The sequence below is a fragment of the Mirounga leonina genome, unplaced genomic scaffold (genome assembly GCF_011800145.1).
Source record: "Mirounga leonina isolate KUSES-001 unplaced genomic scaffold, KU_Mleo_1.0 Mir_154, whole genome shotgun sequence".
Taxonomy (NCBI): Eukaryota; Metazoa; Chordata; class Mammalia; order Carnivora; family Phocidae; genus Mirounga; species Mirounga leonina.
The window spans coordinates 33,329,855-33,352,728 of record NW_023270389.1 but is presented as its reverse complement, the minus strand read 5'-3'; the positions used below and the strand labels follow the sequence as shown (position 1 = coordinate 33,352,728).

Genomic DNA, 22,874 nt, shown 5'->3' with positions numbered 1-22,874 from the left:
TCTTCTTCTTCTTCTTCTTCTTCTTCTTCTTCTTCTTCTTCTTCTTCCTCTCTTTCTCCTTCTTCTTCCTTCTCCTTTCTTCTTCTTCTCCTCCTCCTTCTTCTTCTTCTTCATCAGTTAAATCTCATCTCTTCCTACCGAGAAATCTAAGGAGAGGAGAACGTGGACATGCAGCAGTGGTTCATGGTTAGAGCAACCAGACGTCCTGGTTTGCCCAGGACGGACTCTGTTTATGCTTGCTCTCCTGGTGTAGTTATTAAAAACATCCTCTTTCGCTGTCAAAAGCGTCTCTGTTTGGATGATAAATGAGGCGGTCACCGGAGTCACTGGGACCTAGTGATGGCTCTGAAGTCAGCTCAGGGGCCAGAACAGGGCAAGTCCCTCATGCAGGCATCTGCTTTCTGGACGGGCACTTTATCAGTGGTTGGCTATTTCTCCAAGTGTGGTCCTCAGGCCGCCTGCTGCTGTCTCTGCAGAGCTGCCCAGGCCCCACCTTGGCCCTACTCGGTCAGAAGCAGGAGCTTCCTTTCCTCCTTTAGTCTGACACCCTGCTCTCACCTTAGCTCCCCTCAAAGACCCCCTGAGGACCTTCTCTCCCCCCAGCCCACGTCCTCCTAACCCTGGGCACCCAAGTTCTTAGTTTTCAGTCGCAAGGCCTCCAGCTTCCCACCATCCTTCAGCAGTAGCCTGAATACCACCCCTTGTCTGCATACCACGGTGCTATTATTAGGGGCTAATGTCAGAAACTCAAACTGCAATCCCTGGCAGCCCTTTGATCCCCCCACCCCCAAGCGGAGGAGAGAATCGCCGGAAGGGACAGCCCAGCCTGAGGTTAGATAGTCCGGTGCTCTTTCCCCTGGGCTCCAGGGCACTGCAGGCCAGCAGGAAGGAGCTGAGCTATTCTTAGCCAAGGTGTGGGAGCCTGGCAGGAGCTGCAGGTGCTGCCTCAAGGGTCAGAGACAGGAAATGGCCACCCACTTTGGCTGCCCCCCCACTTTGGCTGCCCCCCCACTTTGGCTGCCCCCCCCACTTTGGCTGCCCCCCCACTTTGGCTGCCCTTCACACGAGGAAATGACCACCACACTCCCTCAACCCAGCAGCAACTAGGACCACCCCCTCGGTCCCCTCTGCAGCGAGCATGGCTCAGCCTCCCTCTCACCGGTCAGTGTGTGGGTACAGTTAACCACTATCTCGGTTCCTTCATGGAACCCTATCATTCCACAGATGCCAAGGCTGAGCTCCAGAATGAGGACGTGATCTGTCCAGGCCCCCTGGATATTCTGGGTCTGACCCAGAACTCTAACCAGTGCCGGGCAGGGTCCTAGGTTATGGCAGCCTAGGGTTGGGTTAAGGTTTCCAAATGCCAGTCAGAAGGCGTGGGCTGTCTGTGACAACATCCTCTTAAGTCCTTGGGAAAATGATGAAAAATAAGATAAGATCACTGATTGTACTTTTATAGAAAGGGCTTTCTTTTTAGTTTATGCTCTCCTCAACTTAAGATTGTAAAAAAATGACCTTATTTTGGGCGCCTGGGTGGCTCAGTTGGTTAAGCGACTGCCTTCGACTCAGGTCATGATCCCGGAGTCCCTGGATCGAGTCCCACATCGGGCTCCCTGCTCGGCAGGGAGTCTGCTTCTCCCTCTGACCCTCCCAACCCTCCCCCCTCTCATGTGCTCTCTCTCTCAGTCTCTCTCTCTCAAATAAATAAATAAAATCTTTAAAAAAAAATGACCTTATTTTTATGAAAAGACTATACTAGCGTATGATAATCCTATGTCAGCCCCTAACATGAATACATCTTTTACTGAAGTGTGAAGTGAAAATATGTCTGTGAACCAATAAAGCAGAGAATACCGACAAGAAAATAAAGCCACAGTTAATTAATTCATTCAGGAAATATTCAGAGGGTCTCCTAACTGGCCTGCATTGCATCAGGGCACAAAATACACATGGTTCTGCCCTCATGCTGCTTACAGCCAAATGGGGATGACAAGTGACAAACAAGTAAATGTGGGACTGGAAAATGTCATAGGTGCTACAAATGAGTTTTTTAAAGGATGGTGCTGTAAGACAGTATAGAAGGGACTGGGAAGACTTAGTTTCAATCGGGCGGTCAGGGAGCCCGTTGACAGAAAGCCATCAGGGGACAAAGGGCAGCAGTCAGGCAAAGGGACAGCTTGGATGGAGATCTGAGGTTGGAAGAGACCTCAGCAAGATTTAGGAAGCTGAGACAGCCAGTGAGGGGGAGAGTGGGCGAAGGGGCCAGCCTCAGAGTGGAGTCCGACAGGCAAGGTGAAGCCCACACCCTTCAGACCTAATTGGCCATGGTGAGCAGTTTGGATTTTATTTTAGAGCAAAGGGAAGTCACTGAAAGGTTTTCGGCAGGGGAATGAAATGGCCCAGTTTTCATTTTAAACATCTTATCTCTGCCTGCTGTGTGAAGAATGAACAGGGGAAACTCCAGAATGGTCAGAGGGAGACCAGATCAGAGGCCACTGGAATTCCAAGTGAGAAATGCAGGAAATACAGAGAAGTGGTAGACTTTCCTCAAGATTATGTTCTACTTGTAAGCAAACACACACACACACACACACACACACACACGCACAATGAGTCAGATTATTTGGCAAATTCAATAAAGTCATATGTTTGGACACAGATTTTTGGAGACAAGAGCTGAGAACACTCCGGGACCTTCCCACTCCCTCTTTAGTTCTAATCCTCTGGCTTGACTATGGGGTCTTCAGATAGTCACTGTGCTTGCTCCCCTAGGTCAATACAACCTCAGAGACCCTGTCCCTGCTGTCCCCAACCAGTCCTCCCAAAGTCCCCGAGTTTGGATGCAGCTATCTCTGGAGAAAACACACATCTGGGAAACAGCTTTCTGGCCACTCTCACAAAATCATCTTCTAATCCAGTTGAAGCTGGAGTGGAGGGAAGGCGTGGAGGACCAAGGAAAAACATGAAGCCTGTCCAAGATAGGATCTGGGTAGAGTGTCAGGGGCACCACCCCATCTTTGGAGACATGCCTCCAGGGTAGCCCTTGGGATTTCAACTGGCCTTTGTGCCTTCCTCTTGTCCCTGCAAAATCAGATGGGTCCCACAGCTGTGTACCATCTGCTACCCTCCACCCCAGAGGAAGCTACAGTTTGGGGGTTAAGGAAGTGAGGCAAAGACAGTGACTCTTCTTTGGCTCTGGAGGGTGAGTTGTAGGAACGAGTCTAGACTTCCCACAAAGTAGGCAAGTGTCCTGGAATCCATCTGCACAGTGGCTCCCCCAAAACTCTCTCCTGGCATGGAAAAAATGTTAAAGGAAACTCAGGGTCCTGAGGCTTCCGAACTCCTTTCCTACTGAATGGTTCATAGACTCTGGCTTAGAGACTTCATCTTTCCTGTTCACTCTACTCCCTGCCCCTCCTCCCTCCTGCACACCCCAAGCCCTTGCACCCCAAGTTTCCAAACCTGGATCATTATAAGTCTAGCAGCACCTAGTCAGGCTGACATGCAATCCTCCCTAAAGGAAGAGAACTGTACTTCCACCCAGTAGATGATGTTATCAGCCCCCTCCCTGAGCTCAGAAGTTTGGTACAGCCCAGACATATGGATCTTTTTAGAGACTCATGCAGTTTGGCAACCCTGTTTGACACCCTCTGAGCCCTGCTGTTCTGACACGGCTCTGTTGGGAGTGCACCAGGAGAGGGAATGAGAGGATCTGTGCAGGCTCTGTTATTCTTGTTCTTCTCTGGTCATTTCTCCTGGCAACTCTCTACTCAATCTGGAAAACAAGAATTGTTTCTTTCCTGGTTCAGTCTTTGGCTGAAAACAGAAAGGAGCTAAATAAGAGAGAGAGAAAGAAGGAGAGAGGGACAGAGAGAGAGATGAGAGAAAGAACACAGAACTACACTGGTCAGTTTTCCAAGACAAAGACTGGGAGCTCCTCAACTAGTTATATACTCTGCCTTGCTCCTCCTCCTCTTCTCCATCTCTGGTCACTCCAGGGAGAGTTATTTGCATCCCCCAAGTGTGTGTGATTGGTGCTGCTGGATTGTGCAATGCACAGCCTGAGCACTATCTACTTCAACCCAGCCTCCTCCATCAGGTAATCCACCCTGAGCCTCTGGTCAGTAAATTTAGCCTTGCTCCATATGTTCTAAAATGATGAAAAATTCTTCTGCGGAGACAAAAAGAGGTCTCTGAACCTTCTGCCCCCCTTTCCCAGCCAGACACACAGGAGGCTGGCCTGTCTTGGAGGAAAGGGAACTTTCTTGCTGCCCCTAGAAGAAAGAACGACTTCTCTGCTCAGAAAGCAACAGCCAGACCTGCCAAGGAAAGTACTCTGGTGCTCAGAGGTCTTCTCCCAGTGTGAGACCTCTGGTGACCCCCCCGCGCAACCAGGGAGTCTGTAAATTTTGAACCCTAAAGAGTGACGGCATCTTGGATGAAGATGCTAAACTAGGGGGAGTCCAAAAATTCACAGGAATCGGGCCATTCTGGAGCCATTTCCCCACCCTCTGCCTCCCAGGTGGTCTCTTCCGGGCCCACAGAACCGACACAGATGATGAGAAGCGGGAGAAATGAGAAGTGAAGAATGCCTTGCCTTTTTCTTCCAGAGCCAGGCCTGGACCAACCACCTTATTTTGTTTTTGATGGTTTCAACACAGAAAAGACCTCTACACAAAGCGTAAGAGTCAATAGCTTGGGACAGATGTTTCCTTTCCAGCCACATTTTCCTGCCCTGAGTTAAAAATAGCCACCCTCTTTGCTTTGGCTTCCATAAGATGTATGTTAACGCTCTCCAGTTGGGTTTGCAGAGACCAAGATTGATGGGTCCCTGGATTTTAAAGCCTATTGGCCTATGAACTAGATGCAATATTGGGTGCAAGATGATCCAGCCCCTGGAGCGGGGGGTCCCTGGACCCTCTCGTGAGGGAAACTGCTTCCCTACACCTACCTTCAGGTAACACCAGACAGAACTTCTAAGTGAAGAAGGCAGTTTGCTAAGTAGCTCCTCTTTTGTTTCTCCATAAATCCTTCATCTTGGAATTTTCTTGAATCAATTACACGCCAACCCCCAGGGTAGCCTGGACCCCCTTTGATACTCTGGCTTTAATGGAAACATAAACGCTATCCACTAGCATTCATGAGCAATGCTGAGACAGGTCTGCACGGTCAGGAAGATTTATTGAAGGCCTAGAACTGACACAAGGGAAATGAGCAGAGACAATACCAGAAGGACAGCCACATTGAAAGTCACAAACAGCGGACGTCTGACCCATTCTCAGAGCGCTGCTTCCCGGGACTGAAAGGATCCTTATCCAAGTTGGCTTCATCACAGACGTGTTCACCCTTTAGCCAAGCTGTGTTGAGTGATCACAAGGCCGCTCCCAGAGGACACCCCAGATCCTGACAAAGCCAAAGGGAAGAACTATAATCATAAATAATTGCCACACCTTTCACCTTCTCAAAACAAAAATAGCTTTGCTTGTTATTTTTGTTTATAGAAGTAATGCACAGCTATTGTAAACACCAAATGCACAGGCTGCCTACAGAGTGGAGAAGAAAGTGAAGTTTAGCCATAACTTCACCACCAGAGACAATCCTTGTGCATGTACAGGCTGCATGTTATCATTTCACAAAGTAAAATAACATCACACTGTGACACACTGTTTTCCCACTATATCACCAGCTCTTAATAGGTGCAGCAATGCACAGAAACGCTGTGGGTTGTGAGCAAGTCTAGCTGAAATGCCACAGCCTTTCTCTCTGACTCAGGAGCTTGTCCCTTAGGAGCCAAACTGAGATGGTGGCCCTAGGCCAATGCTTGGAGGGGAGGGGGAAATGAGACATTACATTTTATGCCTCTTTTCTAATCATCATTACATTTTTGCCTTTAATGATATCCCAAGGGGCCTGTGAAACGTGCCAACAGATTATCTTGGGCGCCTGCACTGGGTGGTCAGCTCAAGCTCACTCCCATCTAAGGAAGAGCCCCACCTACTCAAATGCAATGAGGATGTTATCCCAACATATAATTCCTGTATACATACATATACATCCATGAGTAACTTGAAAACTCGTATAACTTAAACATTTGTAACAAATTAAGACACAAATTATTCACGAACAAGTAATGATATGGATTAGAAAGGGGACATACTCCAGATAAAGCACAGAATAATGAGACAGAAGGAATTTTATCAATAACAATTTGAAATCTTTGATAAATATGTAATTGCCTAGGAAAATAATAACACTTGCTCAAGGAGAAATTTTTTTAAACTGAGAACTCATAACAACTAATGGAATCAGTATTTTAAAATAGTCTCACACTAAATACTGGACCCAAATGATTTCATAGGCAAGTTCTAACAAATTTTTAAGGAAGTAATCATCCCAGTCTTATAAAACTTCTTCCTGAGGATAGAAAAAGAAAAAGAAAAGAAATACTCTCCAACTCATTTTATAAGGACTTTATAACCCCAATACCAAAATCAAACAATGACATAATGATGAAGAAAAAATACAGGCTCATTTCACTTATGAATACAGAAGCAAAAATCATAAATAGAAAATTGGACTCACAAATTAAATTCTACAGTGTATAAAAATGATAATAAACCATGACAACGTTGGGCTTAACGCAAAGTTGGTTTAATGTTAGAAAATCTATATATGTAATTCACTGTGCTACCATATTAAAGGAAAAAATATATATCGTTTCAATAGATCTAGATAAGACATTTTTAAAAATCATAGTAAGCTCATTACTAAAGAAAGAAATCGGGGCGCCTGGGTGGCTCAGATGGTTAAGCGTCTGCCTTCGGCTCAGGTCATGATCCCAGGGTCCTGGGATCGAGTCCTACATCGGGCTCCCTGCTCCTTGGGAGCCTGCTTCTCCCTCTGCCTCTCTCTCTCTCTCTCTGTCTCTCATGAATAAATAAATAAAATCTTTAAAAAAAAATAAAAAAAAAAGAAAGAAATCTTTTAGTAAATGAAGAATAGAAGGGAATGTGTTTAGCATGATACAGAGCACATATAAAAAATAAGCAAACATAATCCTAAGTGGGAAAACATTAGAATATTAGCCTTTAAAACCTGGAATGAGGCAAGGATGTTTAGGATCACCACATCTTTAATCCTTGCAGCGGATGTTCTTGCCAGGACATTACCTTAAAAAAAAATAATAATTCAGAGGGAGAAAGATTGGAAAGAAGAAACAAAATTATCACTATATGCAGCTGATATGATCATTTACATAGAAAACCCCAGGAATCTACAAACACTTAGGAATAATAGGAGAGTTTCACAAGGGAGCTCAACAGAAGATTAATATAAAACAATGAATTATTGTTTCATACACCAGCACAAAAATAATTAAAAAGAAGACACGATTTACAATAACATTAGAGGACATCCATCATCTAGGAATAAATCTAACGAAAGATGAATTACAACCACTGCAAGAAAAATCAGAAACTTTAAGGAAGACCCAAACAATGGAGAGCTATGCCAAATTCACCAAAGGAAAGATTTGGTTCTCTCCAAATTAATCAACAGAGAAGTTCTGATCAAAATCCAAAAGGCTATTTTAGGGAAGAACCTGATAAGCAGATTCTAATACATATGGAAGAGTAAAGAGCAGAGAAGAGCCAGGCCACTTTTCTGAAGAAAACTAGGGTCTTCACTTGCCCTACCCATATCAGGACTTACCTGAAGCTGCAGTAGATTAGACAATGGGAAAGGCACCGGGGTACACAGGGTGACCAGAGGAGAGAGTCCAGGAGCAGGCCCACATTTATACACAATGTTGGCATATGACAGGATGGCATTTCAGATCGGTAGGGAAAGCAGAGACTACTCAGTAAACAGAGCAGGGAAAGTGGTTATCTGTATGAAAAATATATGAAACTGTATGAGTGCCAGTTATTCACCCTGAGTCCCTTAGTTCCGACCCCACATTTCTAGACGCTTCTCTATAATGCCGGGGATGGTGTGTGTTTGCTCCGTTATGTGAGAATATTCGATTCTTCTGCAGAGGCCAAGAAAAGCAAACAGGATGGGCAAAATTCTTCCATTGTATTTGCTATAGACAATAGGTAAACAATTGGCAGAATTCAGATATGCTAAAAATAGGTAGCAAGTTTTTAATCTGCAAAGACATGAAAAAAATAAAATAAATGGAATATATTGTAAAAAGAATATAATGAACAAGAGTATCACTTACAGGTGGAAAGGGATAGAAAGATTAAGTCACTACAAGGTAGAGAGCATATCACCTCAGGGCTGACAGGCAGGTCATTATCTACTTAAATTGTCTACCTATGGTCCCTGTATGTTCTGCCCCTGAAATGCTGACAAAGGAGATGGTTGCACAGGACACTGACGAGCTGTGTGAGTAGACCTGTGACCAGGCCTACCTGCCCTTGCACCCCGCAACAGAGCAAGCATTGGTTGCCACGTTGGTTCCAGCCATGTTCCATCCCTTACTTAACCTCAGTTCTGGTCCTTACAGCTATACCATTGGAGCATACCACAAGAGTGAGGCTCTTTCACCTTGCTTGCTCCCTATGCCAAGCAGACTAACCTACCCCAACTCTTTCCTCGTCTTTCTGGCAGTATGTTTTAAATAGATTCAATAACCTTTGTAATCCGATCATCATAATTTGGCCTGGGCCCTCTTGCTCTGTGGTCTCTATAGCCTGCCTATGGCATATTTGGAGGCGAGTAATTTCCTACCAGACACTGGGGCAGGGAACCCACATGCCATATTTCCCAGGCCCCCTTTTCCGTGGGTTTCCAGTTAGGTTCTGCCAAGAGAAGGCACTGGACAGAGACTGGGAGTCAGGAAGAGGAAAGAAGGTACTGACTTCTGACTTCAAGGCCTCATGGCCTCCCTGTGGCATCCAAACACCTCTGTCACCAAGGCTCCCTCCCTGCTCAACTGGGATCTAAACCCTGAGAGTTTTCAAAGAGCCAAAACAAGTTTGCAATGTGGGAAAAAGGTGTTGGTTCTAAAATATGAAACTGGAAAATCAAAATGAACAAAAGTTGTATTTACTGTCTATAAAAGGTAAACTTAGCCAACTTGTAAACCACAATTCAACTCTAACAGTTTTATATAAACATAATAAAGTTTGAATTACAAGAACCAAATGAATAAACTTCAAAACTCAAAAACATTTTAAATCATTTCCCTTTTTTTTTTTTTTTTACATCAAAGTAGTTATATTTAACATGGGATGAGGGTCTATTTTAAATTGATCGATATGATGTGTGTGTGTTGGGGCTGAGGTGGGGCGATGTTCCATAGTAAAGATGGTCATAACCTAGAAGGTCTATAAAGGGCCTGACAGAGCCTCTCACTCTGGATCTTTCTGTTGCACCCTCCACTATGTGCCGTGTAGTTACCACCCTTTCTAGCACCAGCTTATGTGATGAACTAGGGGGGCAGAGATACCAAGGGGCAGCTAAGAAAGGCTGGAGCTTTGAAGAGACTTGAGAGCTCACTTCTATCTGACTGTGAGGAAACATAAGACGGGGGCCCCAGGATGGACTCATCTTCAGTGGCCAGACTGAACCTGAGTCCGTGGGTGGTGGGGGCAAGCTTGTGTGTGCGTGAAGTGGTGAGTCTCAGTGACTCTGGAAAATAGGAAGGGTAGCCAGTTAACACCTGTTGGCACAGGTGTGGTGCAGACCAGAGAAGAACAGCTCTGGTTTCTCAGAGGAAGAGATGTGCCGGCTTCCCATCCCTGTACTCCTAATCTTCCTCCCTGAAGTCTGCCCTCCACTTTGCACGCAGTGTGTCTTCTTTCTAAACTAGGGCTTCTTGAGCTTAGTGTGCATAAGAATCATGGACACTGCCTATGAAAAGTGCAGAGTCCTGGACCCTAACCTTGATTCTGTGTAGACCACATTTTGAGAAGCTTGGCACCAAAGCTAGCTAAGAAATTCAGACAAACTCTTTCCTGTCTCCTGTGGTCCAGCTAGGGCAGACAAATGGCATTTGAAGTAACCAGAACAAAAGACAAAGAATGAAGGATGAGCCATGTGAGCCAAATTGGTCTTCCTACCTAGCAAGGATTGGAACCCCACATTTTGTTCATGACCTCTCACTGGGGGTGAAGCAGCCCGAGCCCCTGGAGCGGAGAAAGTTGAGGGGGAGCTAAGAAAAGGGGTGGGAGAGGAGCTCCCCTCTTTTCTCTATTAATTGGAAGTCCCAAGGACAAACGCCTGATTTTTAAAATGTATTTTTCAGCCTTTTCTGTCCCCAGCTGCAAGCCTTTGAGATCACAGTGTGGTCAGATCCACATCACCATTTACACTTTGAAACAGATTCATTCCATACCATTGTGTTCTATCAAATTTGCATCTTAAGCCTTTGGTTTTATTGTGTGATGAAAGGCATTGTTTCCTATTTAAAGGAAAGTTAGCCAACAAGATCAGAATAGAGAGCTTCGGATTGTGTTTTTAGACCTGGGCCCACTTCTGTACAAACCAAATAACAGTAGATCAGAGAAGGACCATAGAGATAAGTCTACTTTCATGATGCTAGGGAGTCTGCAGACAAGTAAATCAGGAAAGATCAGAGGGAGCTGGTCTGACCTTCCTTCCTCCCCATTTGGGCTGTGTGTCGCCCACATCATGGAAGACAGCACACTGGGTATTTGTAACCCTGTGATTCCATTGAGGACCTCAGACTGGGCCTTATCTTATCCCCTCCCTGGTGCCATCATCTGTTCCTGCCCACCCCTCTCTCCTCCAGCCTCTAGCTCCCCCATCGGAACCAATCTGCGACTAGGCTGACCGCCCAGCTCAGAGTTTCTGCCGTTCCCTTTACTAACCTCTAGAACAACTAGTGAGGAATAGGGAGCTCCAGGATCAGTCAGGTAGTAGAGGGTGGGGTCAGGGGCAGTCCTTTTTCTGATGAAAGAGCAAGATAAAGCCTGTAGACTCACAGATCCAGAGCTGGAGAGGGGGTGCCTGGAGAAAGGGCCACCTAGGTGCCCGGAGAGTCCTTTGTCTTTGTGATGATGGTGATGGGCTCAAACTATGTGGAAAATTAGGGACAGTCACAAGAAAAACTCCTCCAAATTAACACAAATAGACAGACCCTGCAGGGGAAAAAAGTGAAAAGAAAATCGACAAGAATGGTTCCGAAGGGTAAAATGAATAATTACAGTCATTTATGTGTCCTGCTCACTCTTTATGCTTCATTACCATCCAGCACAGTCTCTGGTGGGACTGTCATGAAATGCATCAGATGGGGCATGTGCTGAGTTTTACCTGATTAGCAAAATGCTCACACTTGTAAACTCGGGTCCTAGAGCCCTTGGGCAAGATTGTTCTCGCTTAAAGTTAAAAATAAAGAAAAACAAAAAGGAAAGAACACACACAGAGAGAGAACTCCGAGGAAACTTGCCCCTGCCACCGGCCAGGCTGACACAAAGGGGTTAAAAGTTAAGTGGAAGTCGAGCTTGAAGGAACAAGACGGGGCCTCTATATAAAGTTGAAGGAGTCGTCTGGAGCCCGCTCAAACCTCCACCTTTTTTGGCCTCCACGGCGGCAACCCCGACCCCTGTTAACGTCCTCCGCCTGTGGGACTGAGCGGGGAAGCTCACGGTAGTGGCGGCCAAGGAGAGGGGCCGGCCTTGCCAGGAATAAAGAGGGAGGGGAGGGAAAAACGCCAGCTCGCCCACCCCGCTCCCGGGCGGAGGGCGGGGGCGGCGCGTCCCGCGGGCCGAGCGCGACTCGGGCTGAGCGCATCTCTCCGGAGCGGCGCGGGAAGGATGCTGGTCGGCAGGGGCGCGCGCGCGGGGCGCGGGATGCCGCGGGGCTGGACCGCGCTCTGCCTGCTCAGTCTGCTGCGTGAGTACCGGCCGCGCGCCCGGGCGGGCGGGAGGGTCCCCGCTCTCCCGCGGCCGAGCGCGCAGAGCCCGGGGGCGCGGAGGGAAGGGACCCCGGCCCCCACCCACGCCCCACGCCCTCCGCGGCTCGGGGCTCGGGCCGGACCCGGGCCCTTTGAACCGCGCCCCGCCGGGACCGGCGCAGTCACCTGGGAAGCGGCGGGGCGGACGGGAAGGGCAGGGCGGGCCACCCCGCCGCCAGGGTCAGCCAGCCCAGGTGTCAACGGGCCGGCGCGCCCCGGGCTTCCCGGAGTCAGAGCGTGCGACTCGTTGGAGTTGTCTCTAAAGTAAAGGGCTTCGAAGATGCCAGTCTGTTCGCGTGGTCAAAGGTGCGGGGCGCAAAATCGGAGCCAGAGCCAGGAGAGGGGAGGAGGGAAGCAGGAAAGTTCTGCGCCCGGGGGTTGATTCCGAAAGCCCCGGCTTGAGCGGCTGCTGGGAAGCGAGCGCAGGCGCCCGCCCGACCACCAGGCGGGGCAAGCCCGAATGGTACCTTTGAGGAATGCGAGCGAGGCCAACCTGGGACGAGGCCCCGGGCTCGGACGCCCAGGAGGCCTAGGAGTCCAGCTGAGTTAGGTGACCAGGGGAGTGTGGAATGAAGAACAGTCCGTGAAAAGATCCTTCCGTGAAAAGATCGGAAAGCTAAATTACAACTCCCTCTTCCCACACCTACACCCAGTCCCCTCTTCCCACACCCACACCCAGTCCCAGGGAGAGAAGGTGGCGGTAGATGGGGTTTGTTCTGCGCCTTGCCTCCCTCTCCCCATCGCAACCCCCCACCCTGGCACCAACTCAGACTTGTTACATTTGGGGGCTTTCTCCCCCTTCCCCCTCCAAGTTCTGAAACTAGTGAATAGGTTAGCAGGCTAGTGGACACTCTTCCAGTCACACACACTTGCCCCTACTCCTTAAGATCTTGCTCTCACTTTGGTGAAGAAATAATAGGCGCTCAATAAATATTTATTCTTAATTGCTTTCATTTGGGGATAGCATTCTCCATCTCATCTCATTGCATTTAGAAGGTTTTAAACATTGTCTGTTGTTCTTCCTTTTGCTCAAGATTCTGCTTCCAGCCCTCTAGGGCTCCCAACTCCCTATTCTTACTCCACCCGAAAGGCCACCCACCATGGCCGCACAGAGTGACCTGGGCCTGCCAGTTAGGCCCCTTTGCTCTCATTGTCCTCTGCTGTCCCCCTCTGTGCCCACCCAGTTAGAGAGAGACTCGGGCTTGAGAAAGCTCTAAGGAAGGCTCTGGTTTGACCAGTTTGGCAGCCGTGGATCTGCCCTCTGGGGCAGGGAAAAAGCTGTTACTGAGCTGTCGAAGCGCTAGACCGGGGAACTCCCCTGGGTGCTAGACGACACCCTCCTAACAGGGGGGAGTTGATGAACAGCTGATCAGATGTTCCACTCTCCTTTGGCTACACAGCTTGTGATGACCTGGTCCCCGGCCGAGTGAGGCCCACCCTTTTTTATTTCCTCAGCTGGTCAGCTTCAGTCTCGCCTTGGCCTGTAGCAGGAGGTGGGGGGAGCAACTGACCTCCTGCAAAATCTGGGCCAGATAGGCTGAGAATTCCACTGTTTCAGCTTTGGGGGTGACAGCTGGGGCATGGACTACTTGGGCCAATCTGGAGCTTTACGTCTTCCCCGAGAACTTTCTAGGGTTTGTTTATTTTTTTAATGCTAAGAGTCATTTTCTGTCCTGGTATACATCGTGGGATAAATAAATGAGTGATCATATCTTGAAATGCCAATGGAGGGACATTGCAGGAATTCCGTGCTATTACTGCAAAATGTAGGGTACCGGGGTTTCGCTGGTTTCCGTGTCATGTACACCGACAGAGAGCTTTGTTCTGGGAAGTTCTTTCTGTCCCCGTGAGAAGTTGACATAAGGATGGGCACAGCAGCGAACCAAAAGTAGACTCTTCTTGCTGTGGATGGGGCTGCTCTGGGTGGTGACCAGAGTCAGAGTGGGAGCTGAGAGGCCACCAGGGAGGACTGCCGTGCCACCAACTGGGAGGAGAAGCCTTTCAGTTATTAGGAAACCCCATTTGTCAGGCTCGGGCTATCTGTTCCTTCCAAGACCTCCATGGCCTATCTTTCCTCTCACCATAAGGACACCCCTCCAACCCCCCCTCCCGCCCCTTCACATTCCTCTTCTTCCTTTGGGTCCTTCGTGCATGCTGACCCCACACCCATATCCTGTCTGGGGCTACATGTAAGAGGGGAAAAAAGAAAAGGGAAAAGAATTTTATCAGATATTTTCCAGAGGAGAGAGGACTCCACCCTTTGAACCTCTGCCACATGGCGACTGAGGAGGAGGAGCAGGCTTGGGGACCTCTGACTAATTCAGTGGCCCCCAGTGGTCCCCTTTGTAGGGTCGGTCCAGTTGGCAGCACCTTTGCAAATGCAAGTCTTCTTCCGCAGCATTCCTGTTTGACTGAGAAAACACGCCTGGACATCTTTGTTCTTATCCCTTTGGCTCCACCTCCTGGGCCTCCTTGCTCAGTTGTCCTCACCTCTTTCCTTCTCTGAGTCTTTGTCTCCAAAAGCTCAGGGCAAGGAGCACCAAACTGCAGCAGATAAACTCGGGCACAGAGTCTTACAAAACAAATAGAAAAAGGAGGAACAAATTCCACTTCACAAGGCCTCACTGCCTGATTTCCTTTAGATGCCGGGCAGGAGGGCCTGGGCTCACTCTCAGAGCTGGGGGGTTGCTCAGCTCCCCGAGGGTGCCTGGCCTCCCTCTCTCCATGACTTTGCCTGCTCTCACTAAACAGCCCTGAGTGTGGAGAACTGAAAATGTGAAGGTGTGGAAAAAAAACAAAAACACCACCCTCCAAGAGAAAATGCTCGGAGTTGCCAGGGCAGAATTTCCTATTTTTCTGGATTTTGACTTCTCTAATGAGAACATTCTCTTCCCTCCTCAGCTAAGAAATAAAAACACATTATCTATGATGTTTTGTTCCGACAGCTGCTGACTTTGCTAGGGAGAAAGATGCATGCATCCCGGGGGAGTGAGGTGCACACAAATAGGGATGGACCGAGGTGTGCTTTGTAGCACCTGTTCTCTGGCCCCTCCCAATCCCCGGATCAGTCGCTTCCCTTTGGATGTAAAGGAAAAGGCCTTTTGGCTTAATTGGGAAGTCTGCGTCTTCCTGATTTGGGGGGAAAGACTCCAAGAACCCACAACTGATAGCTTGTAGTGGAGCGGCATTTCTAGGTGGCCAGTGGTGTTGTTAAAGAAAATGCCTTAAAGAATCTCTGGGTGAAAGAAAACCAGGCCTTGGATGTGCAGGGGCAGACAGGAGGTTGAATTGCTGAGCATGATACAGATAAAGTGGAACCTTGTATCTGATGGGCCCAAGAGATGCCGGCTGTGGGAATCCAGAGGCCAGAAGGAGGAGAAAGGAGGGGTGCCTGGAGTAGCACAGAAACAGTGGTGCCTGAGGGTGGAGAAGACCCGGCACGGAGAAACTCTTCATGGTGTGGCAGGGGTGCTTAGCACAGTGATGTCTAAGTAGTTCAGGCTGACGCCGGTGTCTCTTCTGGGCTGGGCTCTGATCTGGTGCCATGCCCTCAAGCCTTTGATAAACACACACTCACCTGGCATTAGTGTGCTCTGGAAGAAAGGACTGGGTGCTTGGCTGGCCCCCGGCGAATCGGAAGGAGACAGGCAGCAACCTGAGGACAGGGAGGCACAGAGCTGTGGAAAAGGGGTCAGTGGCAATGAGGAGAATGAAGGAAGAGGGGACTGGGAGAAACGTTGGGCCCCCAGAGGAAGCTCAGGAGCCTGGGGTTCCAGGGTAAGTGGATGGGGGCCAAGACCAGCTATTTGCATATGAAAGAGGAGTCCCAGTCCACTGGTAGCCTCAGACCACAGACACTTGGTTTATGCTCACATCACAGCTTAGGTTCAGAAGAACCATCAGAAGGCCAACAAGCCAGTTCTTCGTGCTAGTCCAAGATGCCCGATCTTAGTGAGACGCATAACAAGGACGCTTCCTGAGTGCTCCCGGAAAAGAAGGGTGGCTCACCACTTCCCAGAGTAGTTCATTCCATTAAAAAACAAAACAAAACAAAAACATGTTATTTTCAGCTTTTCTTTGTATTACAATGAAGTTAGCTTTCTTGTATCTTCTAATCATTAACTTTAAATTCTATTCTTAATTAGAACCAGTTAATCTTCAGTAACTTCTTTTTTTAAGATTTTATTTATTTATTTGAGAGAGAGAGCACAAGCAGGGGGAGAAGCAGAGGGAGAGGGAGAAGCAGGCTCCCCGCTGAGCAGAGAGCCCGAAATGGGGCTGATCCTGGGACTCCAGGATCATGACCTGAGCCAAAGGCAGACTCTTAACCGGCTGAGCCACCCAGGCACTCCAATCTTCAGTAACTTCTAATCTGATTCTATTCTTGGAACTACCACAGAATGAATCTGATATTGACCTGTCTGATCCCACTAGATTATAAACTCCTTGAGGACAGAGATTTATTTAAGTTGGGATGACACCCACACCACACCGCAGGAAGGAGTCTTCTCTTACTCTGTGCTCGCACAGCACTGAGCATGGTCCTTTGCACATCACTGGTGCTTATGACAAAAAATAAGAGTGAGTAAGTAAGTGAAATGAGTCTTGAATAAAGTTATTTATTCTCCCTCCCCAGATTCTTCTTTTCTGGATCAGAGGTTGGCAAACTTTTTCTGTCAAGAGCCACATAGTAAATATTGTAGACTCTGGAAGCCATATGTTGTCTCTGATGCATAGTCTACTCTGTTTTATTTTACAACACTTGAAACATGTAAAAGCCCTTCTTAGCTCACTGGCCATACAACAAACGGCCTGTGGGCAGATTGGGTCCACCAGCTGTTCGCCAACCCCCGATCTAGATGAAGTAACTCCAGGCCCTCAACCATATGAGACTTGGCTTCTAGAACTCTCCTGATTCTGGTCATCCTCCCATGGTCGCTCCCTAATTTAATAAATTCCTTCTTAAATTGGAGCCCTGAATGCGATGGCTGTCCGTAGAGGCGGTTGGCGTGCATATGTCTGTCATGGGCGCCATGCAATCTGAGGACTTCTTCCGAGCTCAGATGGTCTTGCTTGGCGCCCTGAGTAGAACGAATGAGTCCAAGAGACACTTCCAACACTAAAGAAATTTATAATGTAACTGAGGCGACAAGACCTATACTCAGGAAACAGCATATATGATTTTGTGCCAGATAAGTGGCGGAGAGACGTGTCTGAAGGCCTCTGAGAAGCAGAAGGAAGGGGGCCCTTGACTAAAGATAACCGCCATTTCTTGAGCGTTTACCAGCCGGGCTAACTGCTTTAAGCCCCTTAACTCCTCTATTCCTCAAAACAACTAGGAGGTAGGGGCGGTTTTTATTCCCATTTCACAGGTAAGGTCTAGAGAATTGAGGAAGCCTCCTTCCAAGCCCTGACAGCGAGAACAGGGTAAAGAAACCTCAGTACACGGTCTGACTGCCGAGCCCACACTCTTCGCATGGAGGCTTCACTGTTTTCTCAGAAACACAGACTGGGAGGTCCCAGCGGAGGCAGCAGGCTGCTTCTTCCCAGTGCTGTCTCCCTGTGGGCTGAGACACCCAAGAATTCCTCCCAGAAACCCCTCTGGGGCCGGCTGCCAGGATTGGAACAGAAGGATGGGATGGGGCTGTCTGGCCAGGAGATCAGGGAAACACCAGCAAAAAAAACCCCACTAAACATAAGAGGGTCTTTGAAAAGCAAGACCAAGGGACACCTGGGTGGCTCAGTTGATTAAGCATCTGCCTTCGGCTCAGGTCATGATCTCGGGGTCCTGGGATCGAACCCCAGCATCGTCGTTGGGCTCCCTGCTCGGTGGGGAGCCTGCTTCTCCCTCTCCCTCTGCTCATCCCCTGCTTGTGCATGCTCTCTCTCTCTCTCTCTAAAATAAATAAATAAAATCTTAAACAAACAAAAAAAAAACAAGACCAAGTATAGTCTCCTAAAGCATGGGAATTTAGCTAGTTAGGTAGCAGAGCTTTCTGGATGGGAGGAGCTGTACCCCCTCTTTCAAGATGAAAAGATTTTTCATTTTACTAATCGTAGGTAGAAATCTCTTAAAAATATATTACGTTCCACCCCTGCTTCCTTAGTGCCCCTCAAAAAAAGGACTTCAACTTCCATGATTCAGTTGGATCAGGAAAATAATTTGGTTATGGTGCAACTCAGTGACTTTGTTAGTGCTTATTAAGGTGTATGCATTTATTTACTCCTACCATAAATGATGCCAGTTTGGTGTGGGTTTTAATACTCATGCCTGTTTTTCTTTTATCTCTGTTTCTTCTTTTTTAAGCTGTTGTTTCTCCTTATTGTTTGCTTCTAGGAGTCTCTAATTTTTAGTTTTAGCTAGGATATCAAATAACCAAGCTTGTTAGAACTACGTGGAAGACAAGAATAATCGTCTCTGAATAAGTGCCTATAAGTTAAATGCATTACTTTTACTACAGGACTTTTGTGACCTCTATTTGGCCATTTTGGGTTCTTATCCTCGTTTTTGCTAACTTCCTGATACCTTGTCTCCTCCCTTTGCCCCAGGTTCATGAGTTGAGATCAAATAGGATATCTAGAGTCAAATCGGGTACCTAGGGAGACACAGTTAGTAAAGGTAGAATGGGAAGTAAACAGCAGAAGATAGCCTTTTGTTTGATTTTAAATTGTACTTTTGTTTGATTTTAAATTTGAAAATGATCTGTTGGGTTGGGGCTAAAGGCTATTTGTCTGGAAGGCCCCGGTCTAGAATGGAATGGAGTGGAGGTTTCGCTGATTGTCTCCTAGAATCGAACTGGTAAGCTGCTGTTACTCCCTTACCGAGTGGGGAGAACAGAAGCTCAGATAAAGAAGGGTCAGCATTTGATGGTTTAATGCCACGGACGTGTGTGGGAAGAGGATGAACAGAGACCTGTGGTCAGTCTTTATTCATGTAAATGTTATTCCTGCAAGATGCAGTCTCTTCAGGGGAGCTCTAGATAGAATGGGAGCCCTAGAAGCTGTGAAACCATGGGGCTCCCTCCCTGCCAGTCCCTCTGCAGCAGCCCCACCCCCACCCCCGGTTGGATTAGCTTCCAGGGCCCTACCACCATGTTCCCTCGCTCTATACCAACTCAAACGTATCCTGTCACTGAGTCTTGCCCTTCTGGCCTCCCTCTTTGACTGTTTCTCCAGGCTCTCAGCGGGCATCCTTGCCCACTCCAGGCTCAGGGACGTGAATCTGAGGTTGGGCTTTCATTCGCTTTGCAGATGGATCTGCTACCTTTGCTCGGTGTTTGGCCAGGTGGTGGGTGAGAGGAGGCTGCGGCCGCCGGGAGCCCGACCCTAGTGGGTCAGTAGCTGGCCTGGGTCCAGAGTTGCCTCACTCATCGGGCACAGGCACTCCTGTCCTCAGAACCAGCAGCAGGTCTCCACGCACATCTGGAAAAGTTCAAAACTGTTTGTCTGGGCGAAGGAGGCCCTGGGGGGGGGGGGTGTTCAAAAGCATGACATCACCTCAGTCAGGCCCAGCTTTCTTTGGAAAGAGAAAAGGGCTGGGCCAGGCTGAGCCAGATAGGATTCCCAGGAATTGATGTGTTGGAAGGAAGAAGAGGAAAGGGTGGGAAAGAAGGATGATGTCAAGGGGGAGTTCCAGTGGTGCCTTGGAGTGGTACCCGGAGAGGACGATCCTTCAGTTCAGTGTCCACATGTTCCCACCACCTGCCCCCTTCGGTGAGTTCATACCTTAGGGGCAGATTGCTGAGCAGGTCCTATCTAGGAGCAGAGGAAGACTGGATATGCTTCCCCATCTATTTTATTATGAGAAGACCACCTCCCACCTGACCCAGATAGGAGCCCATTCTTTTCTCTCCAGAAGGGTGGAGGATGCATCCTGATCCTTAGCAGTTTAGACTCCCTGACCCTCTGGCTCCTTCCACTCAAGTGTCTGCTAAACCTCAGTGGCCCCATTGCTCCCTGCCCCGCATAAACTATGGCCTCCCCTCTTGTCCAAAACCTTGGTGATTCAGGTTTTTATCTCTAAAATGGAGATGGTAATATCACTTCTTCCTCCCACTCACCTGCACGTAATATTAAGATATGATTATTGTCGGGCACCTGGGTGGCTCGGTCGTTAGGCGTCTGCCTTCGGCTCAGGTCATGATCCCGGAGTCCCGGGATCGAGTCCCACATCGGGCTCCCTGCTCGGCAGGAAGCCTGCTTCTCCCTCTCCCACTCCCCCTGCTTGTGTTCCTGCTCTCGCTATCTCTCTCTCTGTCAAATAAATAAAATCTTAAAAAAAAAAAAAAGATATGCTTATTGTCTTCACCTTTCATAACAATCTACTTGTAGCAGGTGGGGAGGGAGGCAGATGTGGGAGAGTGAAACTTGTCACCATTTTTAAAGGCAGCATTCTTGGTCCCAAGTTAATTGCAATGAAACAAAAGCCTAACTTCCCTCTTGATGTCGAGGGAAAGAAGAGGTGTCATTCTACATTGCTATTTACTTGGAAACCCCAAAAGATACAGACCTAGATCTCAATCAGGAAAATTTAAAGACAAGCTTTAGGGTGGCCTGGGATCCTCAGGGGTCTTTCCTTAAGGGTGGTACTGCTGGGCGCTGACCTCTAGGCACCAAGCCCATCCCTAAGGTTTATAGGGCCCACGCCAAGAATAGAATAGAGGCCCTCAGTCATATGTCTAAGTACTTCAAAGTTACCAATCAGGCCTATTTAAATGAAATATCCTCTATCCTCTTACCTTGAAAATCATACCTTCATGGCCATCTGGAAGGCCACGTGTGAATTTGGACCCTGTCGGTCTCTGAGCAGGAAGAGATGGCCTTTAGCCCTAGCCCATCCCTCTTCCCTTCTTACTCACAACTCTGGCACACGTTGTTGGGGATCTTCTATGCATGCAAGTGACACACCACCCACATGCGAAACGTGCAACCCTTCTCCCTGAAACAGCCACCTCTTGGCCACTCTTGTGCCTTGGAGGTACATACCCGGTGCTGCAGTTCACCCTCAGAAGGATGGACTGGGAGAAAGGGCCGCATGAAGATCCTCAAGTGAGCAAAGAGCCATTTGGGCAAGAAGTTCTAGAAATTCTGGTCCCCACTGTATGACCTAGGAGAGAGGGCACATCTCTCTTGGCCCCATGGACTCCTCACGGTTTGGGGCCGGGCAGAGTAGAAGGAGGAACAGAATACAGACTCTGAAGTTCAGGTCCAGTCAGGAATCTTCTCTTTCCTGGGTGTAAGGATGGCACTGATAGGTACCCCAGGAAACATGGAAAGGCAAGGACCTTCATGAAGATCTTCAGAGAATAATTAAATCCGGGAGCATTATACTATACCAATTTAATATTTGTCATTAATTTTCCCAACAATCCATGTAAGAAAAGACCCTCACTTTAGAGATTGGTAAACTGAGATACACACATATATATACACACACACGCGTTAAACTACGTAGTTATTGGCAGAGTCAGAACTAAGCTTTCTTCCCACTACATTTGATGAGAAACCAGGCCTTATATTCTCTAGTCCATCCACTGGATTCCTAGGTCAGAGCTTCTTGAAAGAAATCTGTGTGTGTCGGGTGGGGGGGGGCTGGGGCGCTGCTTACTGAGTTTCTCAACAAAAGACAAGGAGGATGGGTTTGCAGGCCATAAGGGAAAGAATGAAGGGAGTTTGGGAATGGGAAAGCCTTAGACAGAAGATTTTTAAGGGGGGGGTGCATGGAAATGGCATGGCTGTAGTGATTATTCCAAGAGTATATTACTCTAGCGGATGGAGAGTGATGGAAGAGAGGAAGACACATTAAAAAGGAAATAAGGGTACTTCCTCCCCCATATTTTAGATCTCTGTGATATTTATTGAGATATGATTTGATATTTTAGTATTTTACTTAACATGTTACAAACATTGCCTTGTATTCTCATGTGGCTTTAGTTTTTCTTACAATTTTTTATTTGTAATGATTATGGTACATGACGTGCATATAGCATTTATCCTATTGTAATTCATTTAGTTGTTTGCAACTTTCCCCTCCTATAAATAATACTATATTAGACACTTGGTGCATACAAGCTTTCCCTTCCTTATTTTCTTAGGGAAAATCTAGTAGTAAGAAATTAATCACCTGTCCAGAAGGATAGTCTTGATGTCATGATGTCATGGATGACTGAGGTTCTGACTTGTCCTCCTTGTTTCTTTATAGCCTCTGGGTTCCCAAATACAGAAAACATGACTGCTATCACCAAAGAGTCAACCCCCCAAGAAATAACTTCAACTGTGTTTGCAAATGTATCCAACCAGAAGGCCACCACCCTAAGTCCTCTTGGAAGTACCACCCTGTACCTTGTCTCTCAGGACAACAGTGGTACCACTGCAACCATCTCAGGTAAAAAGTGCTTGTCTCAGGCCCCAGAGGGATGCTGCTGGTGCCTGGGTAAAGCATTAGGATATTTGCAGACCACCCCCAGGCCTCCTTTCCCCCACAGATGGGAACATACAAGCCCCACGAAATATGGTTTGTGCATCATGCTTTGGGGACCCTGAAGTAAGTTTCTGATAATTTATAGTGATATATAGTGACAACTTTCTCAGGCAGCTTTAGCAGCTGATCCTGATCAGTCATTCTCCTTGTACCCTGCTCTCATGCTGACTTCAGGTTAGTGATAAAACAAGGATCAGATGAAGACTCCCTAGAAATCTCTGATCTCTTCAGGTTCAAACTGCTTTTTGACTTCTTTAGGGTAGACCAGAATCCAGTTCAGTGTCGGAAACCCAAAAGCTCTTCTAATAACATTTTCAATTATAGCTGTGGTTCCAACAGCTGGCTTGAAATGAGTTTGGTAAGGGTTGGGACATGAAGTAGCTCTTAATTCCCCAAATTCCCTTTTCTAGTTTGAAGTCCATGCCAATATCATTCTCTATAAGGTTTTAATTCAAGACGGTGAACTGA

The 22,874-nt window shown here is 47.7% G+C and overlaps 1 protein-coding gene and 2 long non-coding RNA genes across 6 annotated transcripts in view; 1 reads left to right on the top strand and 2 right to left on the bottom strand.

Moving 5' to 3' along the window:
• Window positions 1–5,162: 5,162 nt before the first annotated feature.
• Window positions 5,163–12,556, bottom strand: LOC118014272. 3 transcript variants are annotated; one of them, XR_004680241.1, is made up of 4 exons: window positions 12,053–12,556; window positions 7,711–7,887; window positions 7,096–7,169; window positions 5,163–5,403 (listed from the first exon to the last, which is right to left on the bottom strand). It is a non-coding gene; the product is annotated as an uncharacterized LOC118014272 (long non-coding RNA). The 3 variants fall into 3 exon arrangements; XR_004680240.1 differs by lacking the exon at window positions 12,053–12,556 and adding an exon at window positions 10,842–11,477; XR_004680242.1 differs by lacking the exon at window positions 12,053–12,556 and adding an exon at window positions 10,956–11,477.
• Window positions 11,555–22,874, top strand: part of CD34 (CD34 molecule) — a 23,466-nt gene continuing 12,146 nt past the window's right edge. Inside the window, exons 1-2 of one of the 2 annotated variants that reach the window (XM_035010441.1) lie at window positions 11,555–11,865; window positions 22,128–22,310. In XM_035010441.1, coding sequence (XP_034866332.1) covers window positions 11,787–11,865; window positions 22,128–22,310 — 262 coding nt within the window. In that variant the 5' untranslated portion in view covers window positions 11,555–11,786. The remainder of the gene's footprint in view (window positions 11,866–22,127; window positions 22,311–22,874) is intronic. The other variant, XM_035010442.1, reaches the window with a different exon arrangement.
• LOC118014274 lies at window positions 15,504–19,210 on the bottom strand. The gene is made up of 3 exons (XR_004680244.1): window positions 19,191–19,210; window positions 15,800–15,936; window positions 15,504–15,581 (listed from the first exon to the last, which is right to left on the bottom strand). It is a non-coding gene; the product is annotated as an uncharacterized LOC118014274 (long non-coding RNA).